Source organism: Rhinopithecus roxellana, chromosome 3 (assembly GCF_007565055.1).
Source record: "Rhinopithecus roxellana isolate Shanxi Qingling chromosome 3, ASM756505v1, whole genome shotgun sequence".
Classification (NCBI taxonomy): Eukaryota; Metazoa; Chordata; class Mammalia; order Primates; family Cercopithecidae; genus Rhinopithecus; species Rhinopithecus roxellana.
This window is the reverse complement of record NC_044551.1, coordinates 154,263,864-154,281,406: the sequence shown is the minus strand read 5'-3', so window position 1 is coordinate 154,281,406 and position 17,543 is coordinate 154,263,864. Positions and strand designations below refer to the sequence as shown.

Sequence of the window (17,543 nt, the reverse complement as noted above, 5' to 3'; positions counted from 1 at the left end):
CTGAGTAGCCCAGACTGATGCTTCAGGCAGGCATTTTGGGCTCTCTTCTAGAGTGTTAGCTCCTCAACGCAACTGTAGGTTCCATGGGAGCAGGCATTACTCATCTGTGTCCTTGGCACATGACCTCAATTAAAGAAATACATGTTTAAAGATGAAATAACCTCATAGAGACTTAATACTGACCATTTATATTACCCCTCATTTTTTCCTGATGGGCTTATCAGCATTCATACCTGTGTTTTCACATGGCTTTAGTGAGGATTTATATCCTACTTTATATCCTCCTTTGATCACTAATGGAGGTTGACCCTAGTTTGATTCAAGCCTACAAGTCCAAATTAGAATGAATCCAATTGTCGTTTCTAGGGGATTTGAAGGGTTGTAAAGCTCTTTGTTTTTCTTTCCTTTCCTTTCCTTTCCTTTCCTTTCCTTTTCTTCTTTCTTTCTTTCTTTTTCTTTCCTTCCTTCCTTCCCTCCCTCCTTCCTTCCTTCCTTCCTTCCTTCCTTCCTTCCTTCCTTCCTTCCTTCCTTCCTTCCTTCCTTCCTTCCTTCCTTCCTTCCTTCCTTCCTTCCTTCATTCCTTCTTTCTTTCTTTCTCTGAAATCCAGCTATAAACAATCATGTATGCATTAATTCATTACTTTTTTTTGAGATGGAGTTTTGCTCTTATTGCCCAGGCTGGAGTGCAATGGCATGACCTTGGCTCACTGCAACCTCCGACTCTCGGGTTCAGGCGATTCTCCTGCCTCAGCCTCCCAAGTAGCTGGGATTACAGGTGCCTGCCACCATGCCCAGCTATGTTTTTTTGTATTTTTAGTAGAGATGGGGTTTCACCATGTTGGTCAGGCTGGTCTCAAACTCCTGACCTCTGGTGATCCACCCTCCTCAGCCTCCCAAAGTGCTGGGATTACAGGCGTGAGCCACCGTGCCTGGCCAATTCATTACTTTTTAATTCACTCATCCAACATACTTCCATAGAGAAACCACTAATTGCCAGGCACTGGGGTAAGTACTGGATTCATGAAGGCTGATATGAACTGGTCTCTTCCCCAGGGGACTCCCAGACCAGAAGGAGGGGAAACAGCTGTGAAAGGATAATTACAATGGAGTGAGTAAATGCCCCCATAGGGGTATAGGCAAAACACTCTGGGAGCACAGAGAGGGGTAAGGAGTTAAGGAAAGCTTTCTGCAGGAGCTGACAGGAGCTGTGTCTCCAAGGTAAAATGCGAATTGTCTGTGAGAGTGAACATCCAGAAACTGGTTCAGGTGACTGCAGGAGAAAACTGATTTACATCCTCTGGTGACCACTTAGAATAATTTGTACTTTGCATCTTCTTCTCTGGGTAATTGTCCTGGTCTTCATCACTGAAGGTATTGATGATAATACAAGTAGTATTGTTTAAATACTAATTACTGAGCAGCTTCTTTGCATTGTTAGCCTAAGTACTTAATGCCCATTATCTTATTTTGTCTTTATTACAACTCCGGAGGCTTTAATGTTGGAGAAAACCAAGATTCAGTGAGATTGAGTAAGACTGAGTGACTTGCCCAGGGTTTTACAGCTCTTAAGTGGCAGTGTGAGGACTTGAATCCGGGGCTGGCTGACTCAAAGCCTGGGCTTTTAATCACTACATGATACTAATCCCCACAATAATGATAACAGCAGATACCAATTACTGAGCACTTATCATGTGCCAGCCACTGGGCTAAGTGACTTATATTTGTATCTCATAGGATTTTCATAACTGTAATTATCCCCATTTTGCAGATGAGGAAGTTGGACCTTGGGTTCTGTCACCCACTCATTATGCATTAGTTATCTATTTCTGCATTACAAATTACCCTAACTCTAATGGCTTAACACAGTAAACATCTGTCATCCCACAGTTTCTATGGGCAGGAATCCTGGAGTGGCTTAGCTGGGTCCTTTTGGCCCAGAGTCATACAGTCAAGCTGTTGGTCGGGGTGCAGTTATTTCAAGGCTTGTTTGGGGAGGATCTGATTCTAAGCTCACTCATGTGGTTGCTGGCAGGCCTGCTTCTTGCCATGTGGGCCTCTCCATAAGCTGCTTGAGTGTCCTCATGACATGCTGGCTTTCTTCCAGAGAGAGTGATTCTAGAGCAGGAAAATGAGAGCACACACCTAACAGAAGCTGTGGTCTTTGTATAACCTAATGTCAAAATCCATGTCCCATCACTTCTGTCTTTTATTTGCTAGATACAAATCACTAAGTCTAGCCCACACTCAAGGGGAGAGGTATTAAGTTCCATGTCTGAGTGTAGAAGTATCACAGAATTTGTGACCCGTCTTTAAAGCACAATTAGTAAATGGCTGAGTTGAGGTTTAAGCCTAGGATGACTGGCCTGACGCCCTGCGCTCCAAACTGTTTTATTATATTGCTTCCAAATGTCACAAAAGCATTATAGCCGAATGCTGTGTTGAAAGAAACCTGATTCCCGTCCTTTGGGGACTTTTAATTTTAAGAAGTCTCTCTGAGAAAGTAAGATAGACATATATGAACAACCAAATAAGTAGAAGAAGAGAGAAATTAGGAGATAATTGGACTAGTTGGAGAAGCAGGCATAGGAATTCCAAGGGCAGGCTGCTTTTGGCTTTCATAAATTCAGTCCAGATAGGCTTTCTAGCAGAGCAAACTTGAAAAACAACGTGGTGGCAGAGACTTGCACTATATTCAGTAATTCTCAGCAGCAACTCTGTTTGCCAGCCAAGTCCCTTCCCTGAGAGGAACAGGACTCTGGCTTGAGATAGCTGCAGAGGCTAATAAGGGTGTTTTTCCTGAGCCATATATGCACAGAGCATACTGACACATCCCAGCCGGAACAGCTAACAGCATCATCTTGGCTCCCACACATTCACCGCCCAGCACTTTCCCTGAGGCTGGGTTGCCATGGACAACCCAAAGCTGCCTCCCAGCCACTCAGAAGTCTCCTACATTACCCTGTTCCACAGATGGCAGCAAGGAAATGAGGTTTCAGGAAGATGCAAATGAACCTTTTGGAAATGTACTGAACCTGGCACTTTTCACTGTCATTCCAGTTCAGTTGGCATCTCTATTCAGCTCTTTAAAAATGCTACTGAAACGCCATTTGGATTGGAAGTGGGTGGCTTGCTCCTGAGTTGGGCTGTCCTGCTTTCAGTAGATGGTGTTGGAAGAAGCTGTTGACAGGGTGGGTGGGATGACCTCTCATTTGGCCCAGGCCCCTGGATGGGCACTGCCCCTTTCTGCCTTGGTCCACACCCTGGCAAGCACCCTGGGGTCCTGAAAAAGCCCCATAATCACCCCTAGAATTAGTGGTACTTACCCTCCCTTCACAGGTTCATAGTATACTTTTCCACCTTTCACTGGGAATCTGTTTTTTAGCACCTGTCTTAGAAGCTAATAATGACACTGCTGTTAATCAGATAACATTTAGTGTTTACTGTTTAGCAAGCATTGTGCTAAGTGCTTCATATCATTTAAGCCTCCTGACACCCATATGGGAAGCATCCTATTATCCTGATATTACAAGTTATGAAAATGAGGCTTAGGAAGGTTAAATGTCTTGCTCATAGCCACACAGTTATATAGTGATTGGGCTGATACTATATTTGGGCCTGGATGTGTCTGATTCCAAAGCCCATTTTTTCCACTCTTCTTCTCTCCGCCGGGCCTTGCCCTCATATTACCTGGTTCTCAGACCCCCATTGTCTCTGCACCTTGCTATCAGTACTTGCCTAGAGCAACTGTTGCTCAGGAACCTGCTTGGACAAGTCTTCTGGCTCGACCTCGACATGCTCCTTCGGATGAATTGTTGGTGTTAGCCCTGCGGCCCCACGCACCAGGGTAAGAGAGACTCTCGCTTCCTGCCCTGGCCCGAGGGACCGACTGGCTGGGCCTGCCTTCTGCCCAGCTCACCGGTCACAGAAGATAGTTTGGACATACATTCTACTCTTGCCCGATGAAAAAAGTGTGTAGAGCCCAGATTGTTCCTTTTACCTGAGTGGAAATTTGAATGACCTATGTAGTCCTGAGGCCAGGGCTAGGGTCTTAATCTACACGTAGGCTGGAAATCTCTACTCTCCTCATGGATTGTCCCTTTCCCTGGCTAGTCTCTGGCACCTAATGGCTCTCAGACACAGGGTGGTTGCGATTTCAGTGAGGAGGGACCTACATGCCTTCAATCCCACAGTCACGCTGGTGGAATCAGAATCATCTATGTAAACAAGAGAGCATTATATATTTATTTTAAAAAATGTTATGCTGGGAGTAAAATTTCCTTCCTAAGGAATCAGGTAGTCTTTTCTATGGGCTCACTAGTCTTCCTAAAATAAATGGCTGTTTGACTTTTCAAAATGAGAGTGCTTTCCTTGGGAGGTTATCTAATAACCATCCCTGCTACAGTGGAGTTCAGCTCACTCATATTCTGTCAACCAGAGAACCTCCATTCATCAGAACTTCTGCAGCCTTCAACACAGTGACAGTTAAGACTTGGGATCAGAACCCTGAGGCACCCTGCCAAACTCCTACGTATGCTGCAGTTCACCAGAGTGATTAAATTATGTTCAGTCTAGCACAATTGTTCACCTAGAGCCAGTTCTTTAGTTTGTGATTCCTAGATGACTGATAGTTCTTACTCAGGGTTACCTTGAAAGATAAATGTTAAAAATAGTGATCATTAAATAAGCCGATTTGATTAATTTCTAATGAAGGCATATTAATCTTAAGTATATTGGGGTTTAGGAGTGCTGGGGAAAGAAAGAAACATGCTTGTTGAACTCCCTGGGTCTGAGTGTTTCTGAAATATAAAATGAGGGCATATAGGAGAGAATGGTTCAAGTCTCTTCCTCTGACATCTTGTGGTCTTCTTAAGTAGCTGGAAGTTTGTGATTTCAGAGATGTGATACGTGTAGACTGTGGGAAATACTTATATTTGCCTAATTGTTGCTAACATCAGGTATCCATGGAAACAAGTATCCATTAGCACTCATGATAAGAAATTTATTCTTTTTACTCTGCATGATCAACACAATAGTGGGTATAGTGCTCCATGTATGATGGCTTCTTGCAACACCTACTATAAAAATTGGATTTCTTTTGACCATACTGGGCTGTACTAATTTACATTCCCACCAGCAGGGCATAAGAATTCCTCTTTCTCCACATCCTTGCCAGCATTTGTTATCTTTTGTCTTTTCTACAGTAGACATTCTAATTGGGGTGAGGTGATGTCTCGTGGTTTTCATTTGCATTTCCCAGATGAATAGTAATGTTGAACATTTTTTTCATACACTTGTTGGTCATTCATATATCTTTTTAAGAGAAATATCTATTTAGATCTTTTTGCCCATTTTTGAATCAGATTATCTGTTTTTCTGTTATTTAATTGTTTGAGTTCCTTATACATTTTGGATATTAACACCTTGTCAAATGTGTGCTTTTGGCACGTTTGTCGAAAATCAGTTGGCTGTAAATGTGTGGATTTATTTCTAGGTTCTCTAATTTATTCCATTGATCTATGTGTCTGTTTTTATGCCAGTACCATGATGTTTTAGTTACTCTAGCTTTGCTGTATATTTTGAAGTCAGGTAGCATGATGCCGCCAGCTTCGTTCCTTTTACTCTAGATGGTTTGGCTATTCAGGATCCTTTGTGGTCCCATATGAGTTTTAGAATTTTTTTTTTTTCCTATTTTTTTGTGAAGAATGTCATTGGTAGTTTGATGGGGATTACACTGAATCTGTAGATTGCTTTAGGTAGTATGAGCATTTTAACCTTATTTATTCTTTCAATCCATGATCATGGGATATCTTTCCATTTGTTTGTGTCCTCTTCAATTTCTTTCATCAATGTTTTATAGTTTTCATTGTAGAGATCTTTTACCTCCATGGTTAAATTTATTCCTAGGTATTTTATTTTTTTGTAGCTACTGTTAATGAGTTTTTTTCTTTATTTCTTTTTCAGGTAGTTCGCTATTAGTGTATAATGAATAAATGAACTCATTTATTCATTTGAACAGTTTTTTGGTGGCATCTTTAGGCTTTTTAATATATAAGATCATATTCTCTGCAAGCAGGTACAGTTTGACTTTCTCCTTTCAATTTGAATGTACTTCATTTCTTTCTCTTGCCCGATTGCTCTGGCTAGGACTTCCAGTACTATGTTGGATAGAAGTGGAGAAAGTGGGCATCCTTGTCTTGTTCCAGTTCTTAGAGGAAAAACTTTCTACTTTCCCCTTTCTAGTATGATTTTAGCTGTGTGTTTTTCATATATGGCCTTTATTATGTTGAGTTACTTTCCTTCTATTTCTAATTTGTTGAGAGTTTTTATGATGAAGGGATGTTGAGTTTTATCAAATGCTTTTTCTGCATCTATTGAAATGATCATGTGGTTTTTGTCTTTGATTCTGTTAATGTGATGTATCATTTTTATTCATTTGTGTAGTGTTGAACCATCCTTGCATCCCTAGGATGAATCCATTTGATCATGGTGAATGATCTTTTCAATGTGCTGTTGAATTTCATTTGCTAGTATTTTGTTGTGGATTTTTGCATCTGTGTTCATCATGGATATTGGTCTATAGTTTTCTTTTTTGTCATGTCATTGTCTAGTTTGCTATTAGAGGAGTGCTGGCTTCAAAGAATGAATTTGGAAGGATTCCCTCCCTTTTGGTATTTTAGAATAGTTTGAGAATAACTGGTATTAGTTCTTCTTTAAATGTTTGGTAGAATTCAGCAGTGAAACTGTCAAGTTCTGGGCTTTTCTTTGATAGCAGACTTTTTATTAGTGATTCAATCTTGTTGCTTGTTATTGGTCTGTTTGGGTTTTCTGTTTCTTCATGATTCTATATTGGTTGGTTGTATGGATCCAGGAAAAATTAAAAATAGAACTACCATATGACCCTGCAGTCAATACTGGGTATGTATCCAAAGAAAATAAATCAGCATGTCAAAGAGATAGCTGTACTCTCATGTTTATTTCAGCAGTATTTACAATAGCCAAAATACAGAATCAACCTAAGTGCCTGTCAACAGATGAATGGGTTTTAAAATGTGGTATATATACTATTCAACTATAAAAAGGCTGGGCACAGTGGCTCACACTTGTAATCCCAGCACTTTGGGAGGCTGAGGCGAGCAGATTACCTTAGGTCAGGAGTTTGAGACCAGCCTGGCCAACATGGTGAAACCCCGTCTTTACTAAAAATACAGAAAAGTAGCCAGGTGTGGTGGTGGGCACCTGTAATCTTAGCTACTTGGGAGGCTGAGGCAGGAGAATTGCTTGAACCCGGGAGGTACAGGTTGCAGTGAACCAAGATCCTGCCATTGCACTCCAGCCTTGGTGACAGAGCGAGACTCCGTCTCAAAATAAATAAATAAATAAAAAGAGGAAATCCTGTCATTTGTGACAACGTGGATGAACCTGGAGGACATTATGTTAAGTGAAATAACCCAGGCATATAGAAGGACAAACACCACATGATTTCACTTACATGTGAAATCTAAAACAGCCGAACTCGTAGAAGTAGAGAGCAGAATAGTGGTTATCAGAGGCTGGGGAAGGGAGGAGGGAGGGGAGATGGGGAAAGGGAGATGGGGCTGATCAATGGATACTGTGTTACAGTTAGATAGGAGGAATACCTTCTGGAGTTCTATTACACAGTAGGGTGACTCTAGTTAACAATAATGTATTGTATATTTCAAAATAGCTAGAAGAGAGGATTTTGAATGTTCTCACCACAAAGAAATAATAAGTGTTTGAGATGGTAGATATGCTGATTACCCTGATTTGATCATTACCCAATGTATGCATATATCCAAACATCACACTCTACCCCATAAATATGTGTACCTATTATGTGTTAACTAAAAATAAAACAAAAAAATTGAGTTTCCTATGCCTGTGAGAGAAGCAGATGTATACCTGCTCTTCCCGCTGCCTTGAGCTACCCCTGAAACTGATGGTCCTATCCCACAAAACCTCATAATTCCTTTTCTCAGATAGTTGTACAAGTTTCATATGTTTAAAGTCATCTCTTACCAGTGGTTTTATGAGCTCAAAGGCAAGTTTGTTTTGAAAACCTTATCTTGTATCTTATTTATTTATTTATTTTTTTGAGACAGGGTCTCACTCTGTTGCCTAGACTGGAGTGCAGTGGCGCTGCAATCACAACTTACTGTAGCCTCAAAACTCTGGGCTCAGGTGATTCTCCCACCTCAGCCTTCCAAGTAGCTGGGGCTACAGGCAATGCACCACAACACCCAGCTAGTTTTTTGTATTTTTTGTAGAGACAGGGTTTCACCGTGTTGCCCAGGCTGGTCTTGAGCTCCTGGACTCAAGAGATCCACCCGCCTCTGCCACCTAAAGTACTGGGATTACAGGTGTGAGCCATTGCACCTAGCTGGGATTACAGGTGTGAGCCATTGCACCTAGCTGGGATTACAGGTGTGAGCCATTGCACCTAGCTGGGATTACAGGTGTGAGCCATTGCACCTAGCTGGGATTACAGGTGTGAGCCATTGCACCTAGCTGGGATTACAGGTGTGAGCCATTGCACCTAGCTGGGATTACAGGTGTGAGCCATTGCACCTAGCTGTCGTGTATCACTTTTGTCTTTCTACTGAGGCTTTACTTTAACATTACGAAATTTGCATTTCTGTAACACTGTTTCTGTGAAAATTCTCAGAGATGAGTGGTAGATTTTCTCCAATATGAATGTACCCTCTACTTCCCTGGTGGGAGATAGTTTCTGGGCATGGTGAGGGTTCCTGAAAACTTTGCCTTTTTTTTTTTTTTTTTTTTAAATTTACAAAAGAAGGTGGATAGCTTATGACAAGAATAAGCAAACTTTCTTTTGGTGGTCGAGTCAAAAGATGGAAAAAGCTCTCACTTTCTCTTTTTATTTTGCTTGTTTTTTCCTCACTGTCTCCAGAATTTTAATCTGGTGTTCCAACATATTTTAACTAAAGAAAATGGCATTCTAGTTTAGTTTCTTTTTTCATTTTTAAAAACTCTGTATTGTTGTTTAACTCTTTGCATGTGCTGTTTACTTTTTATTCACGTATTCTTTATTCCAAACAAATACTTGAGCCCTCACTTTTACCTGGCAACATAAGTATATGGAGTTGTCTTGGTGACTGGGGCAGATACATTTTCTGCCCAGGCAGGGCTCACCATCTAGAGGCGCAAAAGACAAGTCACTGATGGTCCAGCACAATGCAGAACACATGGGCAGGTGAAATCTCAGAGGACGGATGTGTAGTTCTCACTTGGAGGCCAGAGAAGTCCATTTGTAGGAAATAACATGTAAACTGAGACCTGAAAGATAAGCAGGTGTTAAGGCAGAGCGCTCAGAGTTGAGAAGAAGGTTTCGAGTCAGGGCACAGCATGTGGGAGGGTGTGGGGTGCCTGAAGTCCTTGCAGAAAGAAAACTTAAAACTGCTTTTATTCTCACTCAGCTTCAGAAATCAGATTTCAAAGAAAATCTTGCAATATTTGCCTTCAGTTTAGCTTTACCAACTCAAAACCGGAAAGACAATGCAAGTTCTGGGCATATTTACGAGCACGTAATTCTGCCCTTGAAGAGTAGGTTAGGCATTGTCTGGAGTTTGCCAAGGGGCTGTGCTCATTAACATCCCCCTTGAACTGTTCATGGATGCCTGTCTAAGCAAAGAATTCCAGATGGGAAGTAATGTAGAATTCATCTTTACTCTGAAAAAGGCTACTCTTGACACAGGGCAGTGGGCCCTCTGAACTGAGGCACCCAGGAAAGTCAAGAACAGAATGTTTCTGTCTGGAAGCAGCAGCAGCAGCAGCAGCTCGAGGCTGGGCTTTGTGTCCTGGGTTCCTTTGGAATGCTTTAGAAGTCAGAACTGATATCTGAATTTTTGAACACTGGTCAGCCACTTTTGGTGACAGACAGCTATGGACTAAATCTGATGACCAGTGACCACCCACATGGCAGTGGGTGAGCCTCTTCTGGAATATTGGGGAATAAAAGATTGATCTGTAGTAATGGTGGTGAGTTCTGGTTTTGCCTCCCATATGGTGGGAAGTGTTCATTTGAGGGATGTGCTCCTGCGAGTTCACACAGAGTTTGATGGGCACTTCTCTCCCCACAAATACATCATGGGGAAGTAAAAAGCACTATGATAATTCATGATGGCAAAAGTTGTTCATGGCATATCATCAGGAAATCCATACAGAGTGTGGATTAAAAAGGTAGTTCTCAAAGTATGAACCCTAGAGTGGCAGCAGCAGCAGCACCTGGGAACTTGTTAGAAAGGCAGCCTCTGGGCTCCACTCCAGATCCACGGAATCACACTCTGGGGACAGGGCCCAGCAGCTTGTGTTTTCACAAGTCCTCTAGGTGATTCTGATGTATGCTCAAGTTTGAGAACCACTGGGTAAAGAAGACAAGCTACAGGTAATGATCAAATGAATTTGCTGGTTGTAACTTCCACCCTTTCTCTCCACTCAAGAAAGCATATCGGAATGCCATTGAGTGAGAGTGACATCATTGTGGGGACAGCTATGAATTTGCACATGTTTATTAAAATATGTAAACTATAGGTAACCGGCACTTTAATTTTTGTTTATTAATAACATGTGACCAAAGTCACAGCGGTGATCCCACAGTTAAGTACTGCAGTTCTATTAACCTAACCAGAGCAGTAGTTTTCATTGTTTTTAGCCATGCCCTTGCAATACAAAATGCATTTAAATTTCTATCCAGAAGACACATGTAAGTGTGTATAACCAAAACAAATATTTCATGAAATAATATTCTTATTATCATATTTTCTGTACTTTTAAAAATATATATGCTGGTCATAATCCATTAAATTGATTTCATGACTTGCTAATGGAAAGTGACCTGTGTTTTGACAAACACAGATGCAACAAGCTGTGTTTGCTTGGATCCTGTCTCTAGAGCAGGAGGTGCGGGGGTGGCTGGCCTCACCCTCTGTCAGATAGACTTGGATTTCAGTCTCTGCCTACATTCCTAGCTGTGTGACCTTGGGCCACTTAATGTGATCTCTGAGCTTTACTTTCCTATCTGTCAATGTGGATGATGATATCTACCTCACAGCTGTGGTGACAAGTAAATGACAACACATTTCACATGGTGCCTGGCAGTGGCAGCTACTACCTTACTTGTGGAAATAGGACTGCTAGCACTAGTTTTCAGAACATCATCAGTTTAATAACTTTTGTAATAACCACCTCACAGGAGTTTTTCACAATTTTTTTCTATACTGCAGTGCATAAGTGCACCCTACATTCTAGGCATTCAGAAATACTTTTGAATAATAGTTTAAAAAATACATCCAAATTCTGCACTCTTTTTCAAAGTATTTTCGAGTTTGTTTTGATATAAGATTTAGCACCTCCCATTCCCAATCTTGAGGACACTGAGATTACAGATGATGCCCTACGTGGCTTCACACACCCACAAGATAGCCCTGAGTGGGGCATTTGGGAAACAGAACTTATGATTGTGTTTCTGTGGGAAGATTGTTCTTGTTAGACTTTTCTTGAATACTCATACCTGTTGGTGACTAGGGGCAGCATCTCCATGTATGTAGCTCTGTAAACTGGCATCTCGGATCATCCACAGACCCTGGGCGATAAGCCATGTGGAAGTACCAGGGATACCATAAATCCAGATTTTGGGGAGATCCCGCTAATGTCCACTTGTCTCTCTGGAGGTCATGATTGTGGTTGGCGGCCAGGCACCCAAGGCAATCCGCAGTGTGGAGTGCTATGATTTCGAGGAGGACCGGTGGGATCAGATTGCTGAGCTTCCCTCCAGAAGATGCAGAGCAGGTGAGCAGCCTCCCAGTTCTGCAAGCTGTTTTTCCCCTGCTGGTCCCCACTCCGTACCAGAAGTTGTGAGCTACTCCTTGTTTCCTCAAGCATCTGTGCATTTCAGGCTCCTATTCTTTTCCCTCTTGCACAGTTTTTTTTCTTTTTTTCTTTTCTTTTCTTTTTTTGTTGTTGTTTTAAGACAGAGTCTTGCTCTGTCACCCAGGTTGGAGTGCAGCGTCATGATCTCGGCTTACTGCAACCGCCGCCTCCTGGGTTCAAGTGATTCTCTCACCTCAGCCTTCCAAGTAGCTGGGATTACAGGCACGCACCACCATGCCTGGCGAATATTTGCATTTTTAGTAGAGACGGGTTTCACCATGTTGGCTAGGCTGGTCTTGAACTCCTGACTTCAGGTGATCCACCCACCTTGGCTTCCCAAAGTACTGGGATTACAGGCGTGAGCCACCACGCCCGGCCACTTGCACAGTTTTTGGCTCTTTTGGGGCCAGTTCTCATGAGCTTGGGGAGTTAAAGCTGATTCAAGTGTTTACTTGAGTCAGACGAAATTAGAAAAGCAAGTAGGAAAGAAATCCAGTGAATCCCATAATGACTGGCAGATATCTAAAGTATCTTCGGTGGTGACTTCTCCTGTATCTGTCTTGCTCCTCCATTGTCATCCATCAACTTGAGCAGTCATGTGCCTGACCTGACCTTGATGTCTTGGTTTCCTGTGCCTCAGGTGTGGTGTTCATGGCTGGCCACGTGTATGCCGTGGGAGGGTTTAATGGCTCACTGCGGGTGCGGACAGTGGATGTGTATGACGGCGTGAAGGACCAGTGGACATCCATTGCCAGCATGCAGGAGCGCCGGAGCACGCTGGGCGCAGCGGTGCTCAATGACTTGCTCTACGCGGTGGGAGGCTTTGATGGCAGTACTGGTAGGTTCAGGGTGTGTTCCCAACCCCTCCTAGCCTGGGACACACCCTCCATGAAACCCTGTTTTACTCAGCCAGTTCTGGTCCAACTTTCTGTCCATTTGTAGCTACTGCCCCAGGGAGATACCCACCCTTCTGCCTCATCCAGCTTTCAGGGGAAGAGCCAGGCCTTCTTCCACACAGAATATGTAACTGCCCATGTACTAGGCTTTCTAGGACTCAGAAGAGTCTCTTTCCTACTTTTCAGTGTCTGGGAACCTATTTACTCAGAAGATGAGACTTAGAAGGAAAGCATGCTTAGCTGGGGGGTGCCTCAGGCCTCCAGTTTGAATCCTCTGCCAGACAGATGAGGGAGCTGAGTTCAGCACTTGGAAGAAACCTGGCTCAGGTCACGCAGTGGGCCAGGCTGCCCATTTTTTTCTGTTGCCCTTTCTACTACCCCACTGAAGCTTTGCCAGGCTTTTTCACCATAGGTGAGCCTTCTTGCCTCTGGACTCTATCTAGCTTCAAAATTTCAACCTGAAACCATTAGTTGACATAAACTCAGAGAGGTGATCTCATCTCTGCTCATACTGCCAGGTAGGTGTCTCAGTAGACAGTAGCTCTATTAAACTAATATGATATCCTTTGGCCCCCAGGGAGGGGAAAAGCAGTGTTTTTTACTTCTCTGAATTTTTATTTGTATCTTCACAATTTGGGGATCTTTCTTAGCCTTCTCTTTGCCTCACTCATATAATTCCAGGGCTTTAGCCCCTCTGGAGGCTGCCTTTAGTGAGTGGGGCAAAGAGAACGAAAGGGTAGTGGTGCATTGTTTCTTTTGGGAATTACTTTTGGCTATAAGTAGAGACCCTGATTAAACTGTGCCTTAAAACACGAGGGATTTTGCTTTACTCATGAAACAAGAAGCCTAGAGGTTAGCAGTGGCTGAGTTGGTCCAGTGGCTCATGGACATTGAGACCACATTCTTTAAGATTTTCTTGGCCTTTTTCTCATGATCATGAGATGGCTGTTATACCTCCAGCCAACACATTTGTGTTCCAGCGGGGAATGGTATCTATATCAGAAAAGCAAAGGCCGTTTCTGAAATCCCCGTAGACTTCTGCTTAGGTCTCATTGACTTGGTCACCCCTAGCTGCGAGGGAGTCTTGGAAAGCAAGTGTTTAGCTTTCCACTGCTAAGACAGAGGAAGTTGGGGGAAAGGGGATTGGAATAGGTGTTCAGTGAGGCTACCTCAGGTGACTACTTGGAATCAAAGTATCTCACTCTGCAGTTTTTATGATCTACGTTTGCCATGCATTTCAGACACACCCCCTGTCCTTTCACAGCCCACTCTCTGGGTCAAGTCTTAATAGTCCCCGCAGGTAGACACTGCAGATGTGTTTGAGGGAGTCGCCACAGGCCGCATGGTGATTCAGAGGTGGCACCGAGCCATACGTTTAGGTTTCCAGCCCCTGCATTTGGACTCCTCCCCCATCCTCACTGCTTCTTACACAGCAGGGTGAGGCCTGGTGCCATGGAAGTCTCATGAGTCTCTTGTCTCCCAGGCCTAGCATCGGTGGAAGCCTACAGCTACAAGACCAACGAGTGGTTCTTTGTGGCCCCGATGAACACGCGGCGGAGCAGTGTGGGTGTGGGCGTTGTGGAGGGTAAGGAGGTGCAGTGGCCGGTGGCCAGGCCTATCCGGCCCACAGGCCTTGTCCTGGGTCCAGCATCCTGCTTGGTGCTTCCTCTACCTTGGTTTATTCCTGAGATCACTCCTCTGAGTTAGGTACTAAAGCATAGACTATTACTTGAACTAAAATGTTATTTGCAGGACAACACTGATTCATCAACCTGTGCTAGTGTGGGAATTTAGATGGAATATCTGTTCATTCAGACGTGTGCAGACATTTCATCTCTCATGTACATACTCAAGAATACACATGCAAACACAAATGTGTCCTGGGGACAGCGTAACATTCAGCGAGTTAGACATTAATAGAAATATTCTTTTCTCGCACTGTATTTCTCAGTCTGCACTGGTATTGTGTAATTTAAGTTTTCATTTAAAGGTATACTATTCTAACATACTAAATAAGTCATCTTTGTGAGGGCAAGGATTTTGTCCTCCTTCCAAGGTCAATTGTGTCTTGCAATCTCATTCTCTTGGTGGAACAGAAATTGATTTGTCTGCCAAGTATAAGTGCTTTGTCTAGCCACCTTCTCATTTCTTCTCTTGTTCCTTAGCCAGGAATATCAAACAATAGAGTAGGGGTTAAAAATAGCAAATCCCTGTTAATAGACTCAAGGAACAACCTTGAGTGCATATTTTTTCAGCTGATGCAGATGGAATGGTTGATGGGGGTTAGAGGAGGTGCCATAATGGTGGTAATTTAAAATATTCCCCTTGACAAAGGCTTTTGTGAGCATGTTCTGCATGTGGAAGAAGTGCTGTCTTTTAGCACGCCCTGTTGACATGGAAGACAGGCTGGGAATTTGTTTCTTCTGCCCCTCCTGAATCTGAAGCTCTTTCGGCTGTGGACACCCTGGGGCAGCAGAGTCCAATTTACAGCTGCGGTGAGAATGTTGAGGGAGGAACTTAAGTGGACTCTGCTTCACTGTGGCCTTGACGAGACAGCTCTCTGCACTGTCTGGCTTCCTCTCCTCCCTTTCATCATCTCATTACCATGGCTATACAGTTTGAATGACACTGAAAAAAAAATGGAGGAAATCGCAATAATTTGCTACTGGCTGCCTCGAAGAATAGCTATTTAGGAAAAGCCTGTGTGGATCAGAGTATAGGCAGAAGCTCCCCAAGAGAGCGGAGAGTGTGCTATGGAGATTGTCGTATCTGAACCAGCACACACCGTACAAGTAGCCTGGACCATAGAAGAGCTGCTTAGTCAGGTTTTTAAAAAATTTTGACTTTGGTGCTTGCAGAACTGAGGAGGGTGTGTTTCTTTCTTCTAGATGGGTCAATTGAGAGGACTCTGGGGCAGAAAACAAAGCCAGGCTCGATGATGATAGAAGAAAAACATTTTTACATTTGGTAATACAGCAGTAGTTCTGGTAGCAGAGTATAGGTTTGAGCCTGAGAATCTTTCTAACTTAAAATAATTGCGGATTTTCAAATACTAGTAGTATTCTTGGTGTCTATCCATCAAGAAAGCACATATGACCAAAAAATCTACCAAGTAATCCTGTTAAATGGATTTGCATTTGGCAATGTTTATTTAGTCTACAACTAGTGTGACTCCTCCCTCTGTTCCCACAGAAGAGACCATCCCATTGCATTTTAAGACTAAATTTTAAACCCAGAATGTTTGAATTTCTGCTTTGGGATAGCTCAAATGCCAAATGTTTCCTCCTGTGTCCAACCTCACTGTCAGCTCTCAGCCCCAGGCAGAAATGATACTCTTGGGTAGCAGCTTAATGGTATTTTAATTTAAAAGTAGATGACGGCACCTCAGGGCTCTTGTGTATGGCTCAGAGATCACAGGGTAGTCTGCAGAAAAATTCCAGCCACCCTGGCCCACAGTGCACAAAGAACACTCCATTCACACATTGTACCTGCCAGGGTTGTGGAAGGGGTAGAGACAATGGCTAAGACAGGTTTTGGGTTCTCATTGAAGAAGATTTTTCCATATTTATTTCATCTGCTATTTCAAGCCTTTAGTCAGAAAGGTGGTCTGCCTGCGTATAGCTGGGGGCCTTCTAGCTTTCCATCTATCCAGTGCTGGTGTCTTGTTCTAGAGAAAATTTAACCTAATTCACCAGCAAGATTATGTTGAGCCCCAGTGGTGCCAGGCCATAGCTTTGGGCTGGGTATTTGGGGGTACTTATTTAGAATGTTCAGTGTTTGCTTCTAAGGAGCTCATGGCTTAAGAGCAAGTAGAATATGTGAAGAAATGTGAAGGATGCTTTGCTTGGTTGAGGAGTAAGTTGGTGGTCCCCTGGAGAAAGAGGGAACAGAATTCTGAGGTAAGGGTGCCCCAGTTGGTTGCAGATAGGGTTTTAGCTGAGCTCTGGTTTCATGCCAGTGTCTCTGGCACCACACTCAGCCACTTTGTCTGTTGCAGGGAAGCTATATGCTGTTGGGGGTTATGATGGAGCTTCCCGCCAGTGTCTGAGCACTGTGGAGCAGTACAACCCAGCGACCAATGAGTGGATATACGTGGCGGACATGAGCACCCGTCGCAGTGGCGCAGGTATGGGAGAACTTCGGGATGCTGGCTGTGTCTGATTTGCTAACAAGTGGGTCTTTACTTTTTTTTTTATTTGTTTCATTTTAGATTCGGAGGGTACATGTGCAGGTTTGTTACATGGATATACTGCATAACGGTCGGGTTTGGGTTTCTAGTGTACCCATCACCCAAATAGTGACCATTGTACCTAATGGATAATTTTTCAACCTTCACCCTCCTTCCAGCCTCATCCCTTTTGGAATCTCCAGTGTCTATTGTTCTCATCTTTATGTCCATGTATACCCATTATTTAGCCTGTACATATAAGTGAGAAAATGCGGTATTTGATTTTCTGTTTCTGGGTTATCTCACTTAGGATTATGGCTTCCAGCTCCATCCATGTTGCCGCAAAGGACATAATTTCACTCTTTCTTTGGCTGCATAAGATTCCATGGTGTATACATACTGTATTTTCTTTAATCAACCATTGATGGATACTTAGATTGATTATATAACTTTGCTGTTGTCAATAGTGCTGTTTTAAATATAACAACTGTACATGTCTTTTTAGTATAATGATTTCTTTTCCTTTGCATAGATACCCAGTAGTGGGATTGCTGGGTCAAATGGTAGTTATA

General features: G+C 43.0%; 1 protein-coding gene across 7 annotated transcripts in view; it reads left to right on the top strand.

Annotated features, from left to right (window-relative positions):
* The window catches only part of KLHL3 (kelch like family member 3), a 287,169-nt gene that overhangs the window by 253,135 nt on the left and 16,491 nt on the right, over positions 1 to 17,543 (top strand). For all 7 annotated transcript variants that reach the window (XM_030927614.1, XM_030927611.1, XM_030927612.1 and 4 more), the window contains 4 exons: positions 11,709 to 11,826; positions 12,548 to 12,745; positions 14,287 to 14,388; positions 16,801 to 16,929. In XM_030927614.1, the coding sequence (XP_030783474.1) occupies positions 11,709 to 11,826; positions 12,548 to 12,745; positions 14,287 to 14,388; positions 16,801 to 16,929 (547 nt within the window). The remainder of the gene's footprint in view (positions 1 to 11,708; positions 11,827 to 12,547; positions 12,746 to 14,286; positions 14,389 to 16,800; positions 16,930 to 17,543) is intronic.